At 46.9% G+C, this 27,771-nt stretch overlaps 13 protein-coding genes across 13 annotated transcripts; 8 read left to right on the top strand and 5 right to left on the bottom strand.

Annotated features, from left to right (window-relative positions):
• Positions 1–471: 471 nt before the first annotated feature.
• N7503_008433 (fungal specific transcription factor domain-containing protein) lies at positions 472–2,335 on the top strand (the record flags this gene model as incomplete). Its single annotated transcript, XM_057067980.1, has 7 exons — positions 472–536; positions 609–661; positions 718–1,006; positions 1,057–1,579; positions 1,645–1,676; positions 1,805–2,099; positions 2,156–2,335. 7 exons carry the CDS (start codon positions 472–474, stop codon positions 2,333–2,335), a joined length of 1,437 nt encoding a protein of 478 aa, XP_056918835.1.
• A 1,558-nt stretch (positions 2,336–3,893) lies between these two features.
• Positions 3,894–5,476, top strand: N7503_008434 (uncharacterized protein; the record flags this gene model as incomplete). Its single annotated transcript, XM_057067981.1, has 6 exons — positions 3,894–3,911; positions 3,955–4,047; positions 4,096–4,165; positions 4,215–4,562; positions 4,903–5,002; positions 5,056–5,476. The coding sequence occupies 6 exons, from the start codon at positions 3,894–3,896 to the stop codon at positions 5,474–5,476; spliced, it is 1,050 nt and encodes a 349-aa protein (XP_056918836.1).
• A 360-nt stretch (positions 5,477–5,836) lies between these two features.
• Positions 5,837–6,490, top strand: N7503_008435 (uncharacterized protein; the record flags this gene model as incomplete). Its single annotated transcript, XM_057067982.1, has 1 exon — positions 5,837–6,490. The coding sequence occupies one exon, from the start codon at positions 5,837–5,839 to the stop codon at positions 6,488–6,490; it is 654 nt and encodes a 217-aa protein (XP_056918837.1).
• Positions 6,491–7,553: 1,063 nt separating this feature from the next.
• Positions 7,554–7,989, bottom strand: N7503_008436 (small secreted protein; the record flags this gene model as incomplete). The annotated part of the gene is made up of 2 exons (XM_057067983.1): positions 7,554–7,839; positions 7,898–7,989. 2 exons carry the CDS (start codon positions 7,987–7,989, stop codon positions 7,554–7,556), a joined length of 378 nt encoding a protein of 125 aa, XP_056918838.1.
• A 2,463-nt stretch (positions 7,990–10,452) lies between these two features.
• Positions 10,453–12,135, bottom strand: N7503_008437 (uncharacterized protein; the record flags this gene model as incomplete). Its single annotated transcript, XM_057067984.1, has 1 exon — positions 10,453–12,135. One exon carries the CDS (start codon positions 12,133–12,135, stop codon positions 10,453–10,455), a length of 1,683 nt encoding a protein of 560 aa, XP_056918839.1.
• A 700-nt stretch (positions 12,136–12,835) lies between these two features.
• Positions 12,836–13,258, top strand: N7503_008438 (carboxylesterase family protein-like protein; the record flags this gene model as incomplete). Its single annotated transcript, XM_057067985.1, is given in 2 exon segments — positions 12,836–12,870; positions 12,886–13,258. The coding sequence occupies 2 exon segments, from the start codon at positions 12,836–12,838 to the stop codon at positions 13,256–13,258; spliced, it is 408 nt and encodes a 135-aa protein (XP_056918840.1).
• Positions 13,259–15,048: 1,790 nt separating this feature from the next.
• N7503_008439 (uncharacterized protein) lies at positions 15,049–16,858 on the top strand (the record flags this gene model as incomplete). The annotated part of the gene is made up of 2 exons (XM_057067986.1): positions 15,049–16,684; positions 16,737–16,858. The coding sequence occupies 2 exons, from the start codon at positions 15,049–15,051 to the stop codon at positions 16,856–16,858; spliced, it is 1,758 nt and encodes a 585-aa protein (XP_056918841.1).
• A 96-nt stretch (positions 16,859–16,954) lies between these two features.
• N7503_008440 (2,4,5-trihydroxytoluene oxygenase) lies at positions 16,955–18,092 on the bottom strand (the record flags this gene model as incomplete). Its single annotated transcript, XM_057067987.1, has 2 exons — positions 16,955–17,493; positions 17,549–18,092. The coding sequence occupies 2 exons, from the start codon at positions 18,090–18,092 to the stop codon at positions 16,955–16,957; spliced, it is 1,083 nt and encodes a 360-aa protein (XP_056918842.1).
• Positions 18,093–18,646: 554 nt separating this feature from the next.
• On the bottom strand, positions 18,647–19,731 carry N7503_008441 (fumarylacetoacetate hydrolase family protein; the record flags this gene model as incomplete). Its single annotated transcript, XM_057067988.1, has 5 exons — positions 18,647–18,801; positions 18,859–19,180; positions 19,238–19,351; positions 19,413–19,493; positions 19,555–19,731. 5 exons carry the CDS (start codon positions 19,729–19,731, stop codon positions 18,647–18,649), a joined length of 849 nt encoding a protein of 282 aa, XP_056918843.1.
• A 547-nt stretch (positions 19,732–20,278) lies between these two features.
• On the top strand, positions 20,279–22,589 carry N7503_008442 (transcription factor domain-containing protein; the record flags this gene model as incomplete). Its single annotated transcript, XM_057067989.1, has 4 exons — positions 20,279–20,301; positions 20,608–21,812; positions 22,154–22,221; positions 22,509–22,589. The coding sequence occupies 4 exons, from the start codon at positions 20,279–20,281 to the stop codon at positions 22,587–22,589; spliced, it is 1,377 nt and encodes a 458-aa protein (XP_056918844.1).
• Positions 22,590–23,099: 510 nt separating this feature from the next.
• N7503_008443 (uncharacterized protein) lies at positions 23,100–23,808 on the top strand (the record flags this gene model as incomplete). Its single annotated transcript, XM_057067990.1, has 2 exons — positions 23,100–23,145; positions 23,201–23,808. 2 exons carry the CDS (start codon positions 23,100–23,102, stop codon positions 23,806–23,808), a joined length of 654 nt encoding a protein of 217 aa, XP_056918845.1.
• N7503_008444 (uncharacterized protein) lies at positions 23,805–24,272 on the bottom strand (the record flags this gene model as incomplete). Its single annotated transcript, XM_057067991.1, has 1 exon — positions 23,805–24,272. The coding sequence occupies one exon, from the start codon at positions 24,270–24,272 to the stop codon at positions 23,805–23,807; it is 468 nt and encodes a 155-aa protein (XP_056918846.1).
• A 1,234-nt stretch (positions 24,273–25,506) lies between these two features.
• Positions 25,507–27,349, top strand: N7503_008445 (uncharacterized protein; the record flags this gene model as incomplete). The annotated part of the gene is made up of 5 exons (XM_057067992.1): positions 25,507–25,590; positions 25,654–25,725; positions 25,785–25,917; positions 25,971–26,075; positions 26,139–27,349. 5 exons carry the CDS (start codon positions 25,507–25,509, stop codon positions 27,347–27,349), a joined length of 1,605 nt encoding a protein of 534 aa, XP_056918847.1.
• Between the last annotated feature and the right edge of the window lie 422 nt (positions 27,350–27,771).

Genomic DNA, 27,771 nt, shown 5'->3' on the forward strand with positions numbered 1-27,771 from the left:
AAATCATACTAAGGCAGTCAAAATGGGGTTTTTGGCATACATTAGCGTTGGAGTTGGTGATTTTGACTGATCTCTCCACAAGGCTCTCTATATGTGTAATTTCGGTAAATTTGAGCTTTCTGGCCTTTTAGGATCGGAAACTCTGCTTACATAAGCAATCGAGCTCCTAGACGCTCACTAGTTATAGCACGCCCTAGTGAGTACATTGATTGGCCAGGTAATGTTACACAATGCAGCCAGGATCTTGCATAGTATGATGGCCACACCGCTAGATCAAGTCTCCGCTCATGAAAACTTGATTTCGTATCTTCACTAATGCCCCAATTTGCGATTAGCAACGAGATCTTGGATACGTCAAACCTTAACCCGCCTCTATGGATCAGCTATCTTTGCCGTCTGCTATTCAGACTAAACCCCCTTTTCCCCCGCACTGGATAGATCAATCTCTATTCTGCTTTGGAACCAAATCAAATGGCAAATCCTTTCCGGCAGCTCCCCGGATTAGCCTGCGAGGAATGTCGACGACGCAAAGCGCGGTGTGACAGATCCAAACCGTGCTGTGGCAGCTGTAACGATCTTGGGAAGCTATGTATTTTCAACGATTATAGGGCCCAACGAGGGCCCAAAAAGGGTCAGATCAGGGCCCTCCGCAACAGAGTTCGTACGATGAGCACACCGTCCTGCCAGAGAGATTCTATCTTTAACCGCTCACTGCAGATACTCTTGAGCGCCTTGTTTCCGAGCAGAAACATCCAGAGCAATCATTTGCAACAGCAACTGACGCAGCGGTAACAGTCGAGCAAATGGAGCCTTCCCCAGAGATCACAAGCACAGAGATTCCGCCTATCTGGGACTTGGATGCAATCCTTCCGCCCATTTTCGAGCCCTTTCTGACGGAACTGAGGGACCAACATCTGCCTCATATTAGCTCGACAACGGAAGGCAGCTCCTATGGCAGCCAAGCTAACTATGATGATCAAATTTCGGTTCTTGTGCGCGATGATCTGTATGTGTTGTATTGGAGATGACATGTGCTGTACTAATAATCCTCGGCAGAGTATCGGTATACTTCGAGCGTGTGCATCCAAACATACCAATCATTCATAAACAGCGATATTTTGACATGATAGAGCAGCAAAGCCTATCGAAGAGCCAAAACTGTCTCCAACTGGCCGTCCAGGCCGCTGCGGCAGCATCAACGGCGCAGCTGCTGGAATTGAGTGCCACTCTGTACGAAAAAGCATGCGCGGCCCTCGAAACAGTTGAGATTAATGGATCACTTGGCCAAATGAACGATATTCTGATTGAGCTGGAGTATGTCCAGGCATTGCTTCTGATAGCATACTATGAAGCTCTGCGCCTGCCGCAATATAAATGTATACTTACGTCTGGGCGGGCATTTCGCTTAACTCAGCTTTTGCGGCTGCACGAGATCGACAAGGCAGCCCCTCTCGAGCCGGTTCTGGGCGATGTGTTCGTTCGAGAAGAGGAGCGAAGGCGCACATTCTGGATGGCGTACTGTTTTGATCGGCTTTTGAGCATTCGACATGAATTACCTCTTACTCTACACGAGGAAGCAGTAAGTCCCTCTGAAACAAATTAGCTTCGTCAGCTTAGGTTTTCAGACTCAAACACGGCTTCCAGCTCCCGAATCCAGTTTCCAGGACAGCAGACCGGTACGTATGGGCTTTCTCACGGAAGCCTTGGCTAGCCCGGCTAGGACAGTTCTACCTGTGTTTGCCGAGTGCGCTGTATTAGTCACGTTGCGAGGCAGGTACATGAATCTCCGAAGGGCATCTTGCAGCAACCCAGTTGACTTTTGCACCGAGCACCAGGAGATTAGAGAGTGCCTGCAGCACAGAATGCAGACTATGTCGAAGCACATCCCCGTATCAGCCGCGGTTGTAGACTCCACCTTGAGCTTCGCGCATATTCTGGCTTGCAATTTGATGATCGACTTGAATGAAGTGGCTGAAGGCATGGCTTTGGGAATGGACGAGCATCAGAAATCAGTCACAATCTGTCTTCCACGGGCACTTGATGCCTGTAAAGAGATTGTGCGTTTGGCCAAGAGCTCTGCTCGACTTGCCAAGTTCAAGGTATTGATCTTTTGGGTTCTTCATCGAAAAGAAAATGAGCCGACTGACGTTGATAGGCACACGTATTCTTACCCGCATTACTTTCACGCACTATGGGCTTCCTTAGCAGCCATAATCCGCATGCACAATCCAACGAGATAGATGAGTTGATTTCCGTTCTCCAGGTTCTAAGGTGCATGAATCGGCAGGCAGAAGAGCTGGTCTATGAGTGGGGCGACGTAACCACGCAGTTATAAGGGTATATATCAGCGTATAGTTCAGATATTTACCTATATCAAAAAATGGTACAGGGTCTTACTGTGCAAGTCTATCAGCCAGTTCTGCATTTATGTTGACCATAGCGGCAACATCATAGCTTCCAAGGTTGTGGTAGACATAAAATGATCACTGTCCCTTGCGAAGAATATCCTTGAGTCGGGTGAGCAACTCTAGTATAGCCACTCAATTCAAGGAAGAAATGAGATAATCCTGGATAAGTGCTACGATCGTATGTTGTGGAAATCTGAATATATATTGAGCGGTAAGTGCATGCATTTCACAGCCTGGCAATGGAACCAGCGACATAAATGGGGCTGACCCTGCAATCAGAACACCGAAACGGAAGGCTGACTCTGGCTCTGGATCTGGCGAAGACATCACTTCCGACTCTTTCAGCACTCGCACTTCCACAAACATGTTGGATCCAACCTGTGAAGCAGCACTTGGAGTTGGAAGCTCCTTTGAAGAGTTTGGCTTGTAAACAAAGATGGTCGGAGAGGAACGACAACGAGGCAGATGAACCGTTATTATACTGCTGTCTCAGAGGCACATGCAGCCATCTTGGCGGCCTGGCTGAACACTTACAGATCAGACCCAAGAGCCCGTAGCTCAAGCTCAATTGTTCTTTTTCATCGTCGTCATCCTCTGACTCTGATCGGTTTCTCAACTATCAAGCCAGCACCTATAACAATCTCATCTATATGTGCCATGCACCGGCCCTTCCCGGTTAATAGAAAGACAGCATTCAAAGTGACTCAGCCAATGAAGATGCAAATGGTCATTGCATTTCCTGACACAAGATAAGGCGCATTAGCATACGCCAGTGGGGTGTGGCTCGCCAGCTGCGCCGCAAGCACTCGGCACGGAATGTGCAAGATTGATAATTTGCACCTTCAACGTAAAGGGGCATGCTAAAGGGTGAAATAAGTGTGGGAAAGGTTCAAGTGTATATCATCAGTGAAAGTGGTGTTAGATGAAATGAGTCAGATCGGGGTATCACGTCAATAAAATTATATAATCAAATAGGCATATGTATCCCGGACAATTATAAGCGTATCAACAAACATTACTTGACTAAATTATTGTACCTTGTTAGGTGACTGTTAGTCAATTGACTCCGACAGCGCAAGACCCTGAGACACACAATGGATGAAGGTTCGATATCTTTGAACGGATTGATTCTGCAGTCGTATAACTGGTGCGGGTTCTCAGAAGAAATTTGCGGAGTTTCATTACTTCGGTCGGAGTAAATATAGCCCACCTCATGGGTGGAATCTCCGGATTATCGATTTGAAGGGATGAGGACATTGGCCCAAAATACTACGGAGTACTTCGCTCCAACCATTAGTAGCCAATCCAATTTCTTATGATGCCTAACATGGAGTATTTTGATGGTTAGGATGATTAACAATACCCCGATCTTTTATAAATTTGAGATGTCTTAGAACATATGTGTTCATAACGTATCAAGACTTCGAACGAGAATTTCGAGTGCACTCCCAGGGACTTTTCAGCAAAACGTAACAGACTCTTGAAATGTTCATTTTCGCCATAGTACGTTACCCTCGCTATCACACCGACATGCTAATAGCTCTAGGTGATTGCGGTCTTTGGTGCCTTCATTTTTTGGAGGATCTTATACGATCCTCTGGCCGATGTTCCCCGCGTTCCACTCGCGAATATCGCACCAGTAAGTCTTTTAACGCAAGCCGAATCATTTTAAACTAACTTAGCTCAGGCCTGGCTTATCTACACCTCATCAAAATCTCAGTGGCACCTTAGTACTATACGCCTTCATTCCACCCGTGGTACACTATCCGCCTGTCTATCGTGAATTCATTACTAAGACTTCACAAGGCCCCGTTGTACGGATAGCTCCGCGGGAGTTGTCCTTTGCGACGATCGAAGCGCACCAGGATATCTACGGCAATAAAAGGAAAGGCCGAACCGCAGGCGACCGATCGTTTCTTAGGCATGTTATCTCTCTACTTCTTGGTGACGTAAGCTTCATTGCAAGTGCCCAAGGCCTCAAACATCACAACCTGAGGCGCAACGCCAGCTTGGCTATCGGAGAAACACTGCGACTCGATGGTGATGCTTTACGTCCTTTATATGTGCCAAAAACTTTATTTGATCAAGCGCAACGCAATGGACAAATGCTGAATTTGTCTGGTCCGTTGAGTGATGCGATCTGGGCTGTTGTTTGTGAGCTTTTTTTGGGGAACCAGCTTGATTTGCAGGTTAAGAGTTCGAATCCATACCCTGTCTATCATAATAATTTCCTAATCGCGCATGCAGAGCAGTTTGACTTGATGAAGCCTTGGTTTTGTTTGGCCGCCCCTGTGGTGGAGACCCTAACCATGTTTGCCGAGACGCCCCTGCTAGGGACAATTCTGCGGCAAATGAGGAGGCTCCCCTTTGAGCTGATATTGAATCAAATGTCTACTTCGAATCCGATCAAGTATCTCGTTGAGTAAGCGATCGTTTTTCTTTCTTTCTCTCCTCCTTTTAGACTGACCATCCCACATATACTTCAACCACCTAGACACATCGCAGGACACTGTCGCAGCTCGGATGATGCTGGAGGGCCGACGCGCACAGCGAGCAACAGAAGGGGAATTGATCATCAACTTTGTCGGATTGCTGTATGTATTCCTGTTCCCAGTCCTTTGCAGCAGAGTCCTGATGGATAATGCAGCACTGCAAGCTATGAGACATCAACGACGAACATATGCGCCCTATTTCACTTCCTCCTTCAAACCCCAAAAGCATACAAGCAGTTAGAGAACGAGATTTGCGCCAACTTTACCCATACCGACCAAATGAGTGATACAGAACTGGCCAAACTCCCCTTTCTTAACGCCTGCATCAACGAGACTCTCCGACTGGTCGTCACACTCCAGCCTCGTTTCCTCGCCCGCACATCTCCAGGCACGGTCATCGACGGAATATATGTACCAAAGGGCGTAAGTGGCTCGCACCCATCCATCGACAAATATTGGCTTATGATCAACAGGTCAGAGTATCTGTGGACCGAAATTACTTACACCGGTCCCCATCATACTGGTATGAGCCTAATTTATTTCTTCCAGAAAGATGGATTCAAGGAAATTGCGTAGACAACCACCATGCCTTTGTCCCTTTTAGTCAAGGCTTACATTCTTGTCCGGGACAAAATGTTGTGTGGCGCTTGACCAGGGCTATTACTGCTAGAATGATGTTTGAGTATTCATTTACATCTGCAGATGATGACTTTTTGTGGCACCGGGACTCTTCATCGTCGCTGTTGTGGGCGAATTATCGGGTAATGGCGTGTGTTAAGAAACGTGTCTGATGCACAAGTACCTATTAAACTAATATATTAAGTCGGCGCTTATCCTTTGAGTCTGGGCACTCAGCTGCCCGTGGGCAATAAGGGATGCTGTCGTTGTTGTCTTCTAATTAAAGCCGTTTATTTCGCAAAATATTACTTCCCACTCATGACTTCCATTCCTGTGTCCCCGTCAGAACCCACCCCGGTCCCTGTCAGCGACCCCAATGACCAGACCGTGGAAATCCCCGATCACGAATTTTTCCCTCACCCCGTCTGGTTGCAGCGCTGGTATAACCCCGAGTTCACAGACGAGGGTCGTGCCAAATGGGAAGCTGAGCCGTGGTACGAGAGCACAGCTCAGCGCGAACCCCATAGGATCCTTAGGCGGCCCACGCGCTGTTTCCCATGGGGTTTTTTCATCTATCGCACGGTTTACACTGCCGAGTCAGATAGATTATGGCCTCTCGCTATCGAAAAGCTTACCCGTGTGCTAGGCGAGTGCATTGAGGGCGATTTGAAATTTGGACGTCCGAACAGGCGCGGCGCAGATGACCCGCGTCCCGAACAGCTGGCGCAGGCGTCGCATAAGGATGCTGTGATCTATGATGCGGATCATTGGGACGGTGCTAGCATCGACCTGGTTCGCGATCATTTTGCGGAGTATCTGCGCAAAACAAACCAGGTGGAATGCGGTGGGGAGCAGCGGCTTGCTTTGTGTCTTGTTATTGATGAGAGGGCTTTGAAATCGATCATTGCACCGGAGGACTCTGTCGGGTTTGTTGGGACCGTTGATGGACGATATGATTCCTTAACGAAATAAGGTTCGCCTTATTATCGTGGGTTCATGAGAGTAAAGATTGGTTCTTTGTGGGAGGTGTACTTGAATCTTGACTTTAATCAAATGTGTGACATATGTCCGGATGTACCGGATGGGTGGATTCCCGTTTATGCTGGCGGAGATAGACTGGCGCATGATGAGAGTGGTAAGATTGAGAGAAACTTTTCGCGGCGGCGGATGGCGGGATTGTTATCTGGGCTATCTGGGCGGGGACGTGGGAGGAGATAAATGCAAGCCGAATTAGGAATCATGTTACGAAGCAATGTCTCACCTTTGAAAGACTCGGCATACTTTGTTCGCATTGGTAGAAATACGGCTGATTAGGGTGTCTTCTCGGGAAACCATGATAGACTAGTTTCTTCTCCTTGTGACTATCACGTAAAAAGGAAGATGAAATAAAATGAGATCTACTAAGTTCACCGATAATGGGTCGATTCGTGATGCCGAAGCTCCCATGCTCTCCTAGATGCCGTGGCCTAAGAGCCAGTAGAAGAATATTGGAAGCGGCGTACCAATTTTGAGGATACTTGAGCTGAAATTAAGGCACTTAGCTACGCATGGGAGCGCATGGTAGCATATTTGAAACTGCATATTGTATTCATGTGGTTGATGAGTTGGTTTCCAGGGGGGTCGCTGAAATGGAAACAACGGTGACTGATCAACGAGTCCCATTGCAGAACCTCGTCTTCATTCGCAGGTGAAAGCGACTAGGATGTTATATAGCATACTACTTTATTGTTTGCGCTCAGTCATGAGTTGTATAAGATTGTTGAGGACTGTTGGTGTTTACGGTTGTTCGTGATGGGACAGACAAATAATACTAGATTGAGAGGTAAAAAAACCCGATCTGTTGAGGCTAACTACTGGTGAAACAAATACTTGTCTGGTAGTAGTGGTAGTTTCTTTCTGGAAATACACATCTTCACAAAACGTCTATATCCCATAAGCTTCGGAAACAGTCCGAGGTAGTCCTAGACATAACCCGTTTCTTCAACCAGATTGGGTTTTGACGGTTTAGGCTCGGGTCGTGACCTTGGAATGCCTCCTAACTGACATAATCGCAAGAATTCTTGCCACCAGCACCAATGCCAATGAGAGGGTTGCAAAGGCACCTAATCCGCTGGCCAGTCGAGGTTGTGTCGACAAGCAGACAAGCCGGGGTATCAGCGTTCACCTGACCCAAGAAGTTACCCGTACAGCGTCCTCCATCACTGGCCTTGCCATCGAAAAGATACCAGGCGGTGCCTGCCTGGTAGACCGAATGGGTTGAGTCGTCCATAGTAACCATATGCAGGTCGTAAGCGTTATGGCCAAAGTTTAGGTCTCCAGAGCTGCTTTTTGTAAGTATTCTGAATTTGAGTAGTCGAAATTTGCTGTCAACACACGTACCAATCGAGGCTTTTGTACTCGTTAGCCTTAGGCAGAGCAGCAGACACCAGGCCAACGCTGGCAGCAAGAGTGAGGATGAGATTATATTGCATGTTGAATTGAATGGAGAAAGATGAAGTAGAAAGATGGTATCAGGCCTTGACGAAGATTGTTACTTGGCTAAGGCTTGCATGGTGATGCTGGAAGAGCCTTTACTTTATATCTATACCAGGTACTCGTCTACTATTCTAGGCACACCGGCATTCTCCTTATCTTCTTACGGCCCACTTCGTCCGCCCGGCTATCTAGAGGTTACATTATAGAGTAATTAAACTCAGAATTGACCGGCAACAGCTTCCGGCTTTCTGATGCCGGTGGAAACAAATTCGACAGGCCAATGAAGTTCTTAGTATAGAATCTCGAGCAGGTGGGGATAATCCCGACCGAACGGGAGAAGACCCACCGGTGTACGGAGAGATTTTGAGGGTCCAAAGCTCGTTTTCGTTTAAAGAATTTCGGTTTTGGTCTGGTCCGGTTGCAAGAGTTTGAAACCCCCCCCTCTGATTTGGACCCACCTTTATGGGATTCTGCCAATATATTCTGCCAGCAAAATTGTGAATCATCTTGTTATACTGGTTTATTCATACAAAGTCAGCTACGACGAGCTGAAGGATATTCAATGGCTTTAACTTCTATGAATTAAAAGGATACGCGTGTTATACTACGGCTAAACATAAAGGGGCTCAATGGCGGTCAGCTGAATACAGTGGGCGGTATAGAAAAGCGGTCTATGGGTGTTTCAAACTCCTGCAACGCCACTGAACCCTTGTTTTGCAGCCTTTCCATGTTCACAAAAAACAACAATATTGAATTTGAACCACTGTGTAGACAGAAAATGCAAGACTTGTGGTACTCACCTTATGTACCTGAGCACCATTTCATGAGTTCGCAGGCTACCAGGTACCCTATGAAAAAAAAAAGAATTCTAGCTTACAGGGATGATTGACAAAAGACGGGTAATCTCTCCAAGGTCCCCAGGAAGTGACAGGCAGAGATTTAGGCTTTTGAGCCGTTCTGGGCGACTTTTGTCGAATCAGATTTGCATTTCAGATATTAAGGTCATCCTGCAGGATTAGCAAAGTTTAGCGGGTCCCTTGCAGAGCAAAGATTGCTCATAAATTCAGATATCAAATTTTTGATCCATTTTCAGTAAATGCTTTCTTACCAAATTTGCTCGTTTAAAATCGCGCCCCCATAAGGGCCCCACAGGGGTTAGGGTGGGTTATTCACTTAGAGTTTAGGCAGGAATCAGGTAGGCTGTGTAGTTAAAAGTAGTCAAAGTGCTATAAGGTTTCTGATCAATAAAGAGAATAATTGAGTCTCAATCTAATCGGACCCCTCTTTATTACGATATCCCGTGATACTCATCTATTACATAGATTTAATCCATCCTAACCCACTTATATTCGCAAGTACTACAAGGATTATTACGTTATCATTAATCTTGTTAAGATCGATTAAGGAATAATCGCTTTTTTTGTTCTCTTTGATAAAGATCAACAAAGGAGCGACAAAGTGAGAGATTTATAGCACAGCAAGGTAAAGATGGCCAGTGTACAAGCGCGAAAAGCCTTCAGTCTATCACTAAACTACGTTCTAGTAACCCATCAAATATTTCCCTACAGAAATTTACAAATGCGATTTTAGCATGTCAGTTCAGGACCTTCAGGTAAAGGGCTGAAGGGGCGCCCGTAAGGGCGGCAAGCCGCCTAGGACAAACTCGCGGGCGCTAGGTGGCCATCAATATACTATATCTGTCGTATGTTTTCGTTTTGTTATTGTTTTTTGCTTCGTCTGAAAAATGACCTTGCCCCCCTATGCTTCAGTCTTATTACCTTAAATAGCCTGAAGGGCCTATATTCTTCACTCAAACTCCCTAGACTACCTGAAGCGCTGACGTGCCCTTCCCCACCCCTGCTGATTTCGATTACGTGGGTGTGTTATGACAGTCACAATTCTTTGGTCCAATCTTTGGTTCAATCTCGAATAACCTTTCTCACCTAAAGTGGGAGAGGAGTTCTGTGCTGTGGTGTTAACCTAACCTGTGCATGATACTGCAGAAAATCGTGTCGATTACGAGCACGCAGCTCCTGAACATCACCTAGAGTGTACCGCATTAGAATTTATAGGCGAAAGCATGTCGGCCTCAACTACCCTTTACCTAAAGAATTTTACGCTATACAAAAGATAGGAGACTAGAAAAATGCTCCCTTAACTTTACTTTCTGTGGTTCAACTTGGCGGTAATTATGTAAAGACGAGATCTATGGAAGCCAGAGGCCTGTCAATTAGGCAAGAAGAGCAGAAGAAGGAAAAGGGAGACGATTGCAAGGTGATGTAATGGGCATATAAAATCGTCAAAATCGTCAAGTTGTCTCAGGCGTGGGGGAATTTCGCTAATTTGAAAGCTTGGCCCAAAAGAATAGACTGGTTCCGGCCAATAAAAAACACAATTATACCAAAGCAGTATTTATAAAAGATTGAAAACTGATGAACTACTACGATAGTTCGGCAGCCTCAGACAACATCCACATCCCCATTTGCCTTGCTTTCGATAGCTGAGCGTTGCTTCGCGTGGAAAGGATCGACCCTTGTGTGCTTAAACTGGCGCGCAGGAACCTTCTGAGCGAAAAGAATGTCGAGTTCACTATAGCTTCTGCCCTTCGGCTCAGGCAATCGGAAGAAAGTCCAAACAAAACACAGGAAGCACGTCCCAAGCCAGAAAAAAGCGGCCTTTGCGCCCCGGTTCCACGCGGTAGAAGTCAACTGATAATTGATAAGGACGTTTGTCACAAGCCCTGCTATGTTGTAAAAGTTGCGCGCAAGGACAATCGTCTTGGCTCGCAGTCTTGTAGACGACATCTCAGCGACGAGAGAGTAGCATACAGGACCGACCGTAGAGTCATATACAAAGGCCAAAACGAGAATCATTGAGCCGATAGCCCATGATACCGTTTTGTTGCTTGTCGGGGCAATGCCGAGCATGCCGACGATGAAAAGAATTAGACACATTGTCGCTGTTCCGACGAGGTAAATCCTTCGCCGGCCCACATAAGTCATGACCCACCATGACAAAATGGTTCCAATCCCGGCGATGGCGTATTGTGCTAACGACATGTCGAATGCGTCCACAGTAGGAAGTCCAGCTTGTTCGTAGAATGTGGTTGAGTAGCTGATAAAAGTTGACCCGCAGATACTTTGGGCCACCCAAGCAGCGGTGCAGATCTCAGTTCGGCGAAGATCCACTCCCTTGAAGCAATCAAGATAACTCGTACCGGAAGAGACCTCTTTTTCGAGCTGATCTGTGTGCTGCATCATCGCAAGGGTTTTGTCGACGTCGAATTCCGCATCATTTGTACTTGTGAGCCTCAATAATGAAAGTTTCGCCTCTTCGACCCGACCCTTACGGATCAACCACCATGGGGACTCGGGTGCGAAATAAACACCAACTATAAGGATTGGTGGCCACATCCACTGGATTCCAAAGGGGATACGATAGGCGTCGGCCGTAGTGTTGTCGACCATACCACGGAGTACCCCAGAGGCGATGAAGTGTCCGATAACCCAGCACAAGTTGTTGTACGTCGTTAGGTATGCTCTCAGACTAACCGGACACACCTCGGAAGCATACGCAGTCGTGATTGTTTGGAACACACCCCACGGCAAACCACAAAGTATTTCACCAATCAAAAGCATCTTGATATCCACAGCAAAGAAAACGATGAAGATGAAGCCGGCGATCATGATCAGAGCCCCAAGAATTGTCTTGCGATAACCGATGCGCTCCGAAATATAACCGGTCACGAAAAGTCCAATGATTTCACCGACGGCAGCACCATCGGACAAACCAGAGCGCCATGGAGCTGATATTTTGTAATTTCCAGTTGCCGTATCCAAGGTGCCATATTTCTTGCTGAAGGTTGGTAGCGCATAGAAGTTGGCTAGCAGAAGGGTATCGTAACCTTCCATCACCAGGGCAGTCGATAGGACGATAGACCAGAACACAGCTTTGGGATATAGCTTGATGGCTCGACCCAATGTCATCTGTTTTTCCAGATCGGCGCCCTGCTTCGCGTTGTCGGCAAAGCTGATGACTTCGAATGTCTGTTCAGTGCACTGAGCAATGGGCTTCTCGGGATCGAGACCCGAATATTCCTGTCTTCTCCGTTCATCCTCTTGGTAGTTCACAGTCTCCGGCATAGCGTTATTTGGCACTGTTTGAGAAATATTCATTTGATATAAGTGAGCGAGATAGGGTTTCTCAATATACAGATAAAAGAAAAGTCGCAATAGGCCATGTTTTATAGTAACTTGGATCCATAATCCTAGCATGTGGACCTGCAAATCGTTATTTTATAGTGATATTGCGACATTATTATATCGCTGTCAGAAAACGATTGGAATCATCCGGAGTCTTTCAAGGTTAGATCTTATCTTTGAGAGCTATTTTCTTTGAATCGTATTATCAGCATGAATCAGTTTTGACTACCTCTGCCCTTTCATGCGTTACAGCATTAACACTGCGATGCTGCGGTTGCTAAAAGCTATAACTTACGATGAATCTTCCAAGTAGGAATCCTAGCAAAATTTCACCTCGGCTTTTGGGAGTATGAGTTGGAAATCTTGCGCCATGACTGTGGCTGATTGTAAATCAGCCCTCTACTTTGAGGACGCGCTGTCTGGACCCCGGAGAAGCCGAGCCATGAGTGTAGTCTCGGCGATAGTTCCAAAGAGAGCTAGTAGCACAGGCTTGAGTACTTAGCGTCATGCGCGATCGCTTGGTCGGGTCGCTTCGTCGGCTAGGCAATGAGTAGCCAATCATCATCACTGAACGCTCAGACAGTGGTTTGACTTGCTGTCAGAAATTGTGTTTTGCTGTACATTTCTTGATGAGTGAACAATGGGCACGATCAAATATACAATCAATAATTTTATGTATGGTATTAACAGATGCTGGACTACTTCGCCAGGTGGAATACTTCAAACTCTAGAAGCCAGTGATCGAACATACACAGACCGAGTTCTCTTCACTCTCAATAGACTAGGATACACCCCGAATCCGTTTTTGGACAAGCAAGAGTCATATACGGTGCTTAGCTACCTGATGAGCAACTCATGGGCCAGCTTTGTCTATGGTCTTAATCCGAGTGACTTGAGTGGAAGAGGGAGGAATGCCACACAAACTAATCGGCCTGCTTATACTTTGGATAAACCTATGAATATGGTCTGGGATGCAAACAAGACGAGCTATCCTGAGCCTGATACCTGGCGGAAAGAGGGCATTGATTGGATCAATGAGCATGCTTTGAACTACCAGCGGTAATAGTGGAGTGCAACGGCTCCAGTCGAAAGTATTCTTTTTTTTACAGGACTCAAAAGGGCGCTATTAGTCTCTAAGTTCAACAATTAAATTTCAATCTTGGCTATTTGTTTTCTACTTTTGACTTTCTTCTTCTTCTTCTTCCTCTTCTTCTTCTTCCTCTTCTTCTTCTTCTTAATTAGCTTTTACTTAATGGCAATCACTTTTATAATCTCTATCCCTTACACCCTGAACAGATATAAGTAGGCAGCTTCATCGTGGCACGCGCGCATGGTACTGAAATATTCAATGGGTCCAATAATAGAGTCGTGATACTAATCTATACTAAGAGACGTAGTACAATAAGCTCCATTCAGCAGACTTATAATGGTTTTAATGCTTAAGATACGTAAAATGTCTCCTAAATACGAAGCAAGGCGAAGGGCTACCATTAGCCTCATTATCGTAGCGCTCTCTTGAGTAAGGGCCGGAGTAGAAGATTCGCAGTTTCTCGGACAGTAGTAAGTCTTGGTGCAGCGCCTCGATTATCTAGAAAAGGAAAATTATCCAGTTCGTTTGCTCTTGTAATTCAGTCAATTTCGACAAGTCAAGGCGCGTTTTTGCGCGAGAAGTGGTTCACGAAGACGCACCCGAAGGGTCGATTCTGGAACGTCAAAGACGCGTGCTGCTCGACAAATAGCGCAGACTACTTTTTTCTAGTAGGCTCGGATTGCAAGGACAATTCGACCCTCTTGTTTAAGCAATTTCTGAAAATTTTGAACGCGATGGATGGCATGGTGGGTGGTCGAAGAAGAGAGGCTTTATTAATTACTGGATTTCAGATGAGGTGCGCAGCTCGCTTACTAAATAATTTCGTTAACTGATCAAAAAAAAGCTGATACCTTTTTTTTATATATTTTTTCTTGAAAAGTCAGGCAGAAATCAGGCGGCCATGGGTCCCCATGGTTCATTATAGGATGGTCAGGCATATCCTATGGTAAAAATTTGTTTTACCCTATAGTCATGGTCCCAGAATTTAGACCCATGGACTGGGAATGTCGAAGGTCTAGTTTGGTCTGGTTTGAGTCCGGGCTATATTAGTCTTGTCGTGCGCAGTTTCAAGTGCAACAAACCCCTAGAGTAGCTAACTTACAGTGGCATCAGAGTGGCATCAGAGTGTTGCGTAATATTCAACCTACTAGATAGATTGTATCATTATAAAAATTCATTTACCTAAGTATTGGTAAGAAATCAAGTTATAATTCACATCTACTATGGTGTTTTGGGGTGACCGCTCGCTTATCAATTGCGTTAAAGTCAGGTGATGATGACCAGTATAGGCCTGGAGCTGTAGGCGGTGGTCCGGGGTGGTATGAGGCTTTAGTTCACAATGTGAAGGGAAGGGATTGAGTCCACCGTACCCGAATATTCGCAATTGGCCCTCCAATGAAGTCGTCGATAGATCCTGGGTCCAACCATTTACTCCGTACACGCGAGATGATATTTACTCTTGGCCACCAAACACCGCGTATGCTATTCAGCGCTAAATCAAGGGAATTTTTTGACCTAGCTTGAACATGCATGGCGCAATTCAAGATTCACATTTCATCGAGGTGGGTGGATCCGCGGTCCATTAGGGAGTAGGAGTGGGGGCGTATTTACCGCATCAATTCGGGGTCTTAAAATTCCCAACATTCTCTCATCCAACTCTTCTCTCTTTTAGCGAGCAGTCTTCAACCCTGAACCCTCGGATCTTATACAATCCTCAACCCCCAGCTGAGCGCTTCGCTGTAACTCTTTGCCCCGAGGCAAAAATGTCCATCACGGACCTGCCAGTCGAGTTGTTGTCTAAGGTCTGTAGCCATCTACAGCCCTCTGAGTGGCAAGAACTCAGATTATCATGTCGCACCTTGTACAAATCATCATTCGCGGAATTCACTGCTTGCTTCTTTGAAAGAATTCACTTCATCGTGACAAGCGATAGCCTTGGGGAATTGGAAGCCCTCGCCAGAATAGATGGTATTCGGGAACGAGTTCACGAGTTGTGGATGATTCCCTCCGTGTTTGATGGCTCCCATGCGGCAGACGAACATGCTATTTCCGAATTTGCCGTGTCATCGAAAAGTTGTCAGTCGGTATCTGGCGAGGAACTTAAGGCTCGGTTTTCAACATACAAAGCCTTAGTTGCGGACAATTCAAGCCTTCTAGAGTCGGAGACTTTTAGCACGCGCCTGCGTGGGTGCTTAGGAAAATTCGATAACCTTGACACGATCGGACTTGCACATTATTCGACAAGCTTCTTACTCGACCCACGACAAGAAAAAGTTCGATTTCTTGGCTGGCGCCGCCTTATCAATCAAATCGACTTCCGATTCGGGAGTAAGAACCTCCAGCCGCTTCATGGTAGCGGAAGTGTAATGGGCAAGGTTAATTCTCTAGCCGCTTCGAGGCTCTTACAAGCACTAAACGGGTCCAATTGTAGGATCAGGAAGTTACAGACTTGTAATCCTGATTATTGTGGTAATATTGGCCCAGAAATACTTCTCGCAGAAGAACAATATAGCTCTGTTCTATCCGCTTTGGATGATTTAGAGGACCTCCATGTTTGCACAGCTTTCCGAACCACAAAACCAGTTCATATTATGGATACGAATACACCGACTTGGGTCACCATGCTTATCCATGTTGCTGCCCGCCTAGAAAGGCTGACTATCTCGCAAGACTATTTCTTTGGAGAGCTTTCTAGCAAAATCCAATTTGATAGCCTGAAAGAGCTCCATCTGCATAAGACTTGGATCAATTCCGAGGATTTAAAATCATTTCTTATGAAAGCCAAGAAAACCCTCACTTTTTTCACACTATTTGAGGTAATCATGGAAGGCATCTCGCCATTATCATTGCCGGACCATTCATCACTTTGGTATTCGCCAACCCCAAAATGGCTTTTGCATTCTTCAATTCCGCCTTCTACGACCTCAACCTCAACAGCCTATATTCCAACATCCTCTACCTACACTCCAACATCCTCCGCCTATAACCCAACTTCGCCCTATAGTCCGACCTCAACAGCCTTCACTCCAACCCCAATAGCAAACACTTCAGTCTCAACTCCATATTATGCCCAACCAGCTAGGCAAGTACTACCCAGACAAGATTACACCCCTTCGGCCCTTTACATACCCCCTACAGATCATGAAGATGCTCTTTGGAAGTCTATTTGGAACTTTTTCGGTGAAAACCTATCGCTACAGAGGTTCTCCATAGCAAAGGTCGCAGACGGTACCCGTCAGATCTCTATCCAAAGGACGGATGGCTTAATCAAGCCCAGTGAAAATGCTATCTTTGATGCTGAAACTGCTGGAATGTCGTTCCATCAATGGATCGACCAATTTACCCCGATGCATTTACTGGATTCGCCTAGTCCTACAGTATGGCCCGATAACGATCAAAGTAAGCAAGCCAAAAAGTTGAGCTTTTCAAGAATATTTCTAATTAAACTTAGAGGCATGGTTTAACAGAATGATGCATGCAAACAGCAGCTCCGTGAGCCCTGCCATGTGTGACTGTGAAAATGCAGCTAGAGGATGCGATTTTGGATGCGAGTATGAGAAATTGATACTATAAGTAGGCGAGGGCAGATTTGAGAAATAAATCTTCAATATCAACTTAATTTCATGGCAAGACCAAATACAGAACGCTTTTAAGCGATGATTGAATCCTTCACTTATACTCCTTCTCTCCAAAGTTCTTAGGTACCTCAGGCCCCCAAACCGAAAAAGTACCAACAACTTCCCTCTTCATAGGGATATCCTCATTCACAACGTCACCATCAGTATAATGCTCAATCTTGAACCCACTAGGATCAGCCCAGTAATCAAATATCTGACTTCCAAGCACATGACGCCCAACACCCCAAACACTCTTCCAACCTCTCTTCGCCAACCATCCATGCCCAATCTGCTGCGTATCATAATCAGCCACCTCATAAGAAGTGTGGTGCACAAACGTCTTTTTCACGTGAGGTTCAGCACGCTGCATGAAGAAGCAATGGTGGTCGGAAAAGTCCTTCCCCAGGTCAAGGTGCATGAATGTCAGAACATCTACATTTGAGAAATCCCAGTGGTGCAGAATATCGGAAGGAACGAAGTTGAAGTTCTCAGTATACCATGCGAGTTCGCGATCGAAGTCTGGCACGACATAGCCCAGGTGTCCTATCTTGTGCACAAGAGCTGGTCCTGCGTGATGGCGTTGGAATTGACCTGTAACTGGCATTAGAAGGAAAGAAATGGAAACCTGGGAGATACGAGAACGAACCTAGTCTCGGTTTGTCGAAAGGCTTGTTAAATGGCCCTTGCTGCTCCTGCGTGGCACTTGGTTCTTGGCTATCGACCAGCCGTTCCTCTTGACCATATACCACATGAAAAAAGGTGCTATCGGGCCGGTTGAAAGTGACCATTTTGCCTCCGCCTGGGGCGTCTTTCAAATCACTGAGCGTGGCGCCGGCTAACTGGGCAGCTTTCTCGAATTCTTCTTGCGAGCGAGCAACAAACGCGGGACCACGGAATCTTGGCTTGTCGTCTTTGCTTCTTGATGCGACATATACATATGGATCTTTGCCATAGCCGCGATAGTATACCCGGTCCCTGGTTCTCTTGTCTTCAATGAATCCGAAGTCTTCGGCGAACTCGCTGAATTTATCCAGGTCTGGGTGTTCAAAATAAACATGACCTAGGCGGTCCAGCTGGACCTTTTCAGGATTGTTGGAAATAGGAGGGATCCGCATATCGGGGACCATACGCTCGCGCACGGATCTTGGGAGATAGGAAAGAAACGTGAAGACCAGTTTCAATACTGACATTTCGACCGAATCAAGTAGCAATGAGAGGGAACTATGAGCATTTAAATAGAGCCTCAACCATCACATGTTGCCGAGTATACACCTATGATGTTATACATTAGTCTAGACGTAGAGAGCGTTGAGGCTTTTCGGAGGAACTTTCGGAGTAACCTAAAGGGCTACTAAGCCCCCGTACGTCCCCAGCTCTATTTGCCACAATAATTTGACAGATGGCTTGGACTGGCGAACATCCGAGATCTCAAGCGGAGACAATTTGCTTTATTCTTTCGTTGACCGAATAATTGCCTCGGTCTAAAACTGACCCTTGGCAACCGCTTATTTGCAAATGACTCACTTTCAACCGCAAATTTCTACCCTAACTTGGTACATTATTCAGTTAAATAATACGAATGAATTATCATGGTTCACTACCTCCACTATCACTACATATACTATTTCCACCGAGTAACAATTTGAATTGCAAGCCACTGTACCCATACAACACATCGAGTTAAGAAAGACACCCTCGATAACTATCAGCAACGAGAACCGTACATTGCCGTTGCACGACTAGCTTACTCAAAATAAATCTTGTTCCTCAAGGTTCCGACCTTTCCCATCTCAATCTCGACAACATCGCCATCCTGCAGAAATGATTTCGGCGTAAGAAAAGCACCCACTCCCTGCGGAGTGCCTGTCATCACTGCCGTTCCGGCTGGGATAGTAGTGCCTGTAAGAATTAGCTTGGTCCCATCGTGGCCACAATGTTCCGTGCGCGTCAACCAACCTTGGCTCATATGACTGAGTATTCTCCCTGGGGAGAAAATCATATCCTTCTGGAAATCGGCTTTCTGTCGCACCTCCCCATTGACTTTGGTGACAAGATTGAAATCACCGCTCTTGAACAGCTTTGGGCTAATCAGAGTGGGTCCAATTGGGGCAAAACGGTCGAATGCCTTGGCGAAAAAGAATTGTCCTCCGGAATTCTGAGGAAGCTGGAAGATACGACAGGATAGATCATTTCCCACTGTGTAGCCTAGAATGTGGTCCTCTGCTTCTTTGGGCGATATGTCGCGACACTCGGCGGAGGTCACAAATACCAGCTCACCCTTGTCACAAGGTCATATTAGCATTTAGTTTTGAGCATGTAGCGATGGCATTCATACCTCATAGTCTAGGAGGCTTTTAGCACAGAAATCATTGACGGGGATATCTTCATTCGGGTGCGCAAGGGATGCTGCCGGCTTTGTCCAAAGAGGGGGGTACGATGGGATCGTAAGCTGTGAAAATTTGTCAGAGCTTGAGGCCTATGTAGAGATATTCATCGAAAGCTTCGCTAACCTGGGCCTCTTTTGCATGGCTTCTGTAGTTCAGGCCTACACAGTATATCGGTATATTGTCCTGAGGAAGTGGCGCCAGCAACTGTGCGCATGATAAGCATGGTCTTCATTTTGTAGATCCAATTGACATATCAATGGCTTACGCGAGAGACAGTCACTTCTTTTTCGCCACTTTTGTTTGCAAGGTCTTGAAAAGTCTTGAATGCACCTAGCTGCGTTCCTCGAATTGGCGGACCATCGGCATTGGGTCCCAGGTCTGCGTAGTAGGCTGTGCCATCCTCAGAACACTCGAAGCGCACAAGATGAAGGAAGGAGACCATTTTGTTTGATTAATAGGTTCAAAATCGAAATTGAACTCAAGTTGTTGGCATTGCGTAAAATGTGCCGACGTTCTACTTCAAATATGTGATGCCAAGCACCGAGGTAGATCGACACGCGCTAATGCCAATTGGGCATAGCGCCGGAGGGACTTTCGCGGCGGATCTTCGACTTCGTGTTTCTCCAGTGGCGGGATTTCAACATACCCCCGTCTTTACAATCTCCAGCCCGTCAATGGAAAAGCTCTCGCCAATCAAAATGCAGGGTATTGGAGGCCATGGTCCAGGCCTAGTATCTCCGCATTTGCATGGGTCGGTCACAGACGGAAATGACAACCCAAACTGCAAGAGAGTATGCGATAACTGTATACGGTACCTACATGCGCCTTGACCCCAAAAATATGCTTGGTCTGACATGATTTTAAGGAAGAAAGTGAAATGTACGATGAAGGCCCCACAAATCCTATTGTGATGGCAACTTATTAAGCAATGTCTTTTCAGGTGACCAGGGGCAGCCCATCTGCAGCCGGTGCTTCGACCGAGGTGAAACATGCACTTACTTGTCTACGCGACGTAAGCCGGGCCCTTCACGTGGCTCGCGCTACAAAATTTCCTCATCGAGACGGCAAAGATCTAGTAAACATCCCTCTCATTCAAAACTTCTAGCAGCCGACCTGTCAACGTCAAACTAATCATTGACTGGTACCATACAGATCCAATATCTCCGGTCAGGCAAAATATTACGCAACAGTCATCAAGTTTGCCGTCACCTGGATCTCATAAAGAGTCAATTAGTATCCCTCACTTGTCGACTATATCTCTGTATGGTCGCTTTCCCCTTCCATCGGTGGCTTTATTCCAGCTAACACTTCACAATAGCATCGAGAAGTACTTCGACGTTGTCCAGGATTTAAATCCCATCTTCTCCAAAGAGAAATTTATCCATGATTATCAACAAGTTCGATGTGACCCTGACCTTATCTCTACGATAAAAGCAATCACCGCGAAGCTAATGGGTCTCAATTCCCTCGCGGACGAAGAAAATCTAGATGCCCGTATCGACCGGCTATTGAGCTCCAGCTTACTCGAGGATGACATTATCGGGACAACACCGTCTCTTGATCAGTTTCGCAAAGCTTGTCTTCTAGCGTTCTATGATTTCCATCAGTTTCCAGGACACCAATCCTGGATGCGCATCGGACAAATCACACGCATGGCTTATCGTACAGGACTAGATCGACTCGAAAGCCTGCGCGCACTCTATCCTGACTGGGCCTCATTAAGCAACGACGAGGTTCAAGAATGGCGATCTGTGTGGTGGTGTATATACCGCCTGGACTCCTATTCCAATCTTTCATCGGGTACTCCAAACTTGATTGACCATCAATTTGTCAATACCTCTTTTATCCTTGACCACTTTGATCAGTCTGCAAGTGGTGAGGCTAGCCCTCAAGAAGTTTATTTGCCATCGGATTATGCAGATCTTTGGAGGTTGCTTCCAGTATTTGCCTTGAGCCCAAAGACGTTTTTAAAGAATGTCCATATCATATCTATCGCTGCTATGCGACAGACAGCGACAGCTGTCCGAATGCATTTTTCACGACCGAAAGAGGACATGACTGAGTCACTTGCAGATGCTCAACGCCAGCTTTCGACGCTTTCTTTATCCTTACCACCTGGCTGGTTCAATCCGGCGCGCAATGCATTTGCAGACGAGTCTCATGATGACCACCACGCAAGACTGGTTACCGTTCTCCATTTCATGATGGCACGATTACTCCTCGCAATTCTGTGCTGTGGTCAAGCAAATAGAGAAGAGCCATTATTAACCTGGCAACAGGTCCTTGAGGTCTGCCAGGATATTGCTTCAGTGATGGAGCAGTGGAACTCACTGTTCTGCATGAAAGTGGATCCAGCGATTTCGTTTATCCCTTTCACAGCACTGATCTTCCTTGATCTCCATAAGAAGTCGACTGCAGTGGCTCGGCCCATTCTTCAGTCGAAGATTCAACAAAATCAGACCATTCTGCGTCTACATCTTGAACAGTTCGCCCGGATGTGGACTCTTCCGAGGCTTCTTAATTGTAAGTGAGACTCAACCTCTCAAAAGACTCTTTATCTGACAGCTAATTATTCAGTATCATTTGCGAGCTTCAGCGAATCTGTTTCAGGCCCGCTATCATACCATCAGGTTTGGGTGATAATATCACGGTTCGAGGCACCTCTCCACCCAAGGTGGCTTCATTTTCTTTCAACAGCACAGGCCCATCTAGATCTTGTCCATGATGCGCCTCATTAGCAAGACCAACCAATAAGCCTTTCTTCCGAGGCAAAGCCTGATATGCGGGGGAGTCATGTACACAGTGATCTCGGATCGAGATCCAGTGGGTTATTAAACAAACCCGATTTTACTAGGTACTCATAGACATGATCGCTGCGGGTCGGATCAAGCTATTGATTGGTCTCAAGCCCAAGGGCCCAGGCCGTCAACCGGTATGTTATTACCCATAATCGCATGGGCTCCGATGCTTACCGCCGAGGTGCCGCCACCTGACAAGGGTGCTTACGCGAATCCAACATCCCGAATATCCGGCTCGGTGACAGGGTTCAGCGTGGCAAAATCTGATAGGTCCTTGTTTAGCCTCCAGATGATAGCCTATATGCATGCAATAGAGTCACAAGTCGGTTGGTTCGCATTTGCAGCAAATCGAGCCTCTTCGGTTCTTTCTTCCTGCCAGTAAGAATCCCAGCGTCAATTCATAGGACGCTCTATGCCTTAGGAGGCCGGTACCATTGAAAATGGTCACGTCAAAGCTGAAACGACCCCAGATGAGACTGATAAGTCACACACGCGAACATAGTTCAGTGGCTGCCTGGGAAAAGGATGCGCAAGCCTAGCACAAATGCCTGCTCCCCTTTATGGTATTTCCTCCAGATACCTACTGTGCTACTCGATATTCATCTCCAGATCAAACTGGGCTCCAGATCAGAATAAATATCAAATTGGTTATCAAGGGTTTGAAAGCCCCAGGCGCCGCTGTCTATCTGATTACTGCAATATACCCTTTCAAGGTTAATGTCAAAAGCAAATCTCTAAAAGAAATTTCCTGCATAAAGTCTTCGCCAAAGCGATCGTGAGATCTGATACGCCTTTTCCGTGCTCTTTGATAGGCTGAAAAAATATACCCTGACAAGCTTAACTACCAATGAAGATCAGATCTAGCACACCAAGGTTGAGCACTTGGGCGCTTAGACCCAACAAGATTGCCACTGCATATGGCATAAATAGCGCCGCAAATCTCACTCCAGGGGCAGCATTTGCGGATCTCGAGAATGCATGTCCAGAAAACTACGCACTCCATGACTTAAGCATGTCCGGCGAGAAGGAGTATCTCAACGCGGAAGAGTTCGAAGATGGTATGCAGACCCATGTCCCGGGTATTCCGGACTTTTGGCGACTAACAGAATCAAGCACTTAAAGCGCTGGATACCGAAATGAGCCATGATGAATGGCTCGTAGCGTTCGGTCCTATCCGACTCATCGCCGCCGGCGGATTCCTAGCAGTCACATTTCTCCAGAACCGCGACAGCACAGCAGACGTGGACTTCCTGATCGACCCAGAGTTCGAGCGCGAGAAAGAGATCCGACAAGGACTCGATAATGCTATCGTCTCGGTCGCTCTCCAGCAGAGCTATAACCGAAAATGGATGAACAATGACATGGCTATTTTCGTGAGCCGGCCATCCCGACAGAGTCTTTTCAAGAAAGCCCTCGAACAGAACATCACGCTTTTCCAAGGAGAAAACTTGGAGATCCTAGCTGCTCCGATAGAGTGGGCTCTTGAACGCAAGCTACGGAGAATCTATAACGGCGGTCGGGGTCGAAAGGCCGAAATGGATATGGCGGATGCGTTGGCCTTTTTAAAATACTTGAGAACGAGGGATAATGGCCCTTTGGTGAAGGAGTCCGTTCGGACGATGAATTGGAACGGGTTCGATGTCCTGCCTGATAGCAGAACGATGCAGTTAGTAGCTTTCGAATACCGGAAGAAGTACAGCGAGCAGATCTTTCGTTCTTAAATGGTATAAAGCCAGCCTGTATTCGTAATGACATTCCGCTTCGCGAAATTTGGACTCTTGCCATCCTTCTCCAGAACCAGGTTTCCATCTGTATCTAAAAAGCTAGATGGTACAGACTTCTTCAGCAAGTCTTTGTCGATGGCTGGTACATTTGCTGTCCAAGCAGGAAGCTCTTCGGGCTTGAACGGAGGCCATGGAGCATCGTCTGTTTCGCGATACACATGCTGTCCAGTTCTTCGTAGTCCTAGACCCAACCTCCAGTTTATTGACTCTTGCAGTTCCTCGATAATAGAGGCAATAATGGCATATCGGAGAGGATCTGTATCTTTTGGATCGGGGATATCTCTTAAGCTCCACTTCGGTTGATAGAAGAAATATTCCGTTTCCCATCCCATCAGTGCATAGTGGTTAGTGACGTAAAGCTCGTAGAGTCGATAAGCTGATCGCAAGGGCGTGTCACGCATTCTCCATATAGGGATATCGCGGAGGTTATGTATGTCACCAAAATGAGATTCGATTATCTTAGTCTTGTTCTCTTTGTCTTCGATAAGTGCGTGAAGAGAAAATGGGCCCGGTATTGGGAATGACCAGGACGGGTATGGAATGAGCCAGAACAGCAGAGTAAGCAAGGGGTATCGATTGTGATGTCTGAGACGTATGAGGCTACTGCGCAATCGAAGTGGAGAGTGTAAATAACGAAGCCATCTTCGGAAACGGGCCCAAAGGGACAATTTTGGTCGTGGCCGAGGGGTCATCAGCGGCAACCCAAAATCCGAATACAGACGATACTGCACTTGGAGATTGAGATGAATCGTCCAATCAAATGAGATTGTAAGCCTGCCCTGGCTATCGCGAGCTTCACAAAGCCTGCATGATAGCCTTAGTGGTTCGTGTGCCTGAAATGGCGGGGAGTACGGAGTACAGAGAGCTGTCATACAGTAAAATGCCAAACGCCAAGACACGCTAAGCCATATCAAGTAATGCTGTCATGGTCGCTTAATCAGCTCATATACGAAGTATGCTCGTATACTCCAAAGATCAAATCACACAATTCCTGCGCTTCTTGCATAATTTACTGTAATCGAGTATTTCCACCAACAAGCCATCCTTGAATATGTAGAATTCAAATCGGAAATACTCGTATGCAATCGTGCATGACTTCCACATCCCTATCGCTTATGTAATGACGTAATGCATTCATGTGTAACTTATGCCATGCTTACACCTTTTTTAGTACTAATCAAATCGTCAAAAGTATACTGTCACGAGCTTCTTCGGCACTCTATTAGGACAATTCGAAATGAACATATATTTCATACAAATACACGCGCACGAAGAATGCTTGGCGTTCCGGGGATTTACCGGTCAAGCCCGGTGGAGCAGTGGAGCGCCCGCTCTCCGTTATCGTGGCCTCCCCGTAGGCCGATTACGACGCTCCTGAATCTTCACCTTATCCCGGTTCCCCTCGTTCGTTGTCCTTGACTCGGATCTTCCGGCGCTGCATTTCACCTCTCGTCACTCCTTACCCGGCTCCGATGTTCCTTCGCTGGCCGACTTCCCAATCCTCGACTACAAACCCCAGCGACCGTGCGCTCCGATAAACGCGTGACCCCAATCTCGCACACCCATCGTACTAGCTACCATTGTCCTCCGACGGACTGTCTCTGGGCGATTGAGATAAAGCGGACTGTTCTTAAAATGGCTAGCACCTCACTTCATACCACTGCCCGGATCATATCCGTGATTGCGGGCACTCTGGTAGCTCTGTCCTGCGGGACGAATGTACGTGGCTCTTGGCTTCTCAGCTGAAGGCGCGATGGCTAACCGATTGACTGGGATATATAGTATGCATACTCCGCATGGGCACCACAGTTCGCACACCGAATGAAGCTTTCTTCGACCGAGAGTAACCTTATCGTGAGTCGTGTGACAGCTCCTCTCTATACAGCGGAGCCCCGGTGTTGACAGCTTGGCAGGGCGTGGCGGGAAACCTGGGCATGTATGCCATGGGTATCCCGATGGGCTTATTGACTGATGCAAAGGGACCCCGACTTATCACTTTGATTGGTTCGGTGTGCTTGGGTCTCGGATATTACCCGATCTACCTGGGTAGGTTCACTGGAAACAAGCCGCAGCAGGGTATCAAATCTAACAATTACTAGCCTATCAACACGGAGAAGGATCAGTCCCAGTGTTTTTCTTGTGCTTTTTCGCCTTCCTTACTGGTACCGGTGGATGCTCAGCTTTTGGCGCCGCTATCAAAGTCGGTACGTCAAATTGAATCGGTCCCCTGTCAGATTACGTAGAGATACTAACGAACCTTCTTTCAGCGGCCTCCAACTTTGGCGAGAACCGCGGCACTGCGACAGCATTCCCATTGGCGGCCTTCGGACTAAGTGCTTTGTTCTGGTCTAATGTATCGACTCTCATTTTCAAGGATGACACCGGTGCCTTCTTGTTGCTTCTCGCGTGCGGAACCACCATCCTCTCTTTGATCTCTATCCCATTCCTACGAATCTTCCCCAGCGCCGAGACCGAGCCCTATACTTCCGTCCCTCGCCATGAAGGTGCCCCCGAATCGCAAAGAATGCGCCCACCGAGCACTTTCGAAGATCAGCCTGAGGACATGCACGACTCCACCGGTTACGACCACGAAAACTCCGCGCATGCGCGCAGTCATTCCGTTGTCTCGAGCCACCGTATTGGAGGACACCACAATGATCAGGATGAGAGCTCGTCGTTGGTATCCAAGCCTGATGGCCGGCCATCATTCGATACACTAGACGATGACTACTTGGCCGATATCGCCGTGGAAGCTCACCACCCCGATATCCGTGGCCTGGCTATGCTCAAGTACGTCGAGTTCTGGCAATTATTCCTCACCATGGCCCTTCTATCTGGTATCGGCTTGATGACCATCAACAACATTGGCAACAGCGCCAAGGCTCTGTGGCTATACTACGACGACAGCGCGACATCTAAGTTCATCCAGCAGCGCCAGGTTATGCATGTTTCTATCCTGTCCTTTGGTAACTTTTCTGGCCGTCTCCTTAGCGGCATTGGCTCCGATATCCTCGTTAAGAAGCTCAACATGTCCCGCTTCTGGTGTCTTTTCATCTCCGCTCTCGTCTTCACCATAACTCAACTCGCCGGCGCTTCCATTTCCAACCCGAACACCCTCGTCGTCGTCTCCGCCATGACGGGTGTTGCCTACGGTTTCTTGTTCGGTGTCTTCCCCTCTCTTACCGCTCACACCTTTGGTATCGGCGGCCTCTCCCAGAACTGGGGAGCCATGACTCTGGCTCCAGTTCTTAGCGGCAACGTTTTCAACCTCGTCTACGGCACAGTGTACGACCGCCACTCCGTTGTCGGCCACGAGGGCGACAGCGAATGTCCCGATGGCCTCGTCTGCTACCGCTCCGCCTACTACATGACATTCTTCTCCGGGCTCTGCGGTATTGTAGTTTGTCTATGGAGTATCTGGCGCGAGAGACAGATCCACAACAACATGCGCAAGAAAGCAGGCAACCGTATTGCATAGATCATGTGACCTTACATTTATGAAGAAATCAAGCAATTTCTCGAATTTGTTGGCATGTTGTCCTACCGGGTGTTTGCCCAGGATATAGAAGGTTTCGTTCGTCTTTGGGTAATCACTATTTGCTATTGGTGCGCGATAACGCGCATGTTATGATTCAGAATTGCTGGCCAATTTCTCCTGGTCCTGGAGGTGGAATGGGTACTGTGGGTTTATATTATGCATTCTTTTACGGGTTTCTTCGCTTAGACTTGATACTCCTTGCATCTACTGCGATCTCTTTTTCTTTTCTTTCAAAGCTTGGCTATTGGCGACTTATCGTTGGTCCTTGACAGTTTCTATAGAAATTGTATATGATTTTCTTTTCACCCATGAACCTTGGTGTTGATATTCATCGATTCTCTCTGCAAGTTTAAAATAGCCCT

The sequence above is a fragment of the Penicillium pulvis genome (assembly GCF_028828015.1).
Source record: "Penicillium pulvis strain IBT 33274 chromosome Unknown contig_7_segment1_segment0, whole genome shotgun sequence".
NCBI classification, from domain to species: domain Eukaryota; kingdom Fungi; phylum Ascomycota; class Eurotiomycetes; order Eurotiales; family Aspergillaceae; genus Penicillium; species Penicillium pulvis.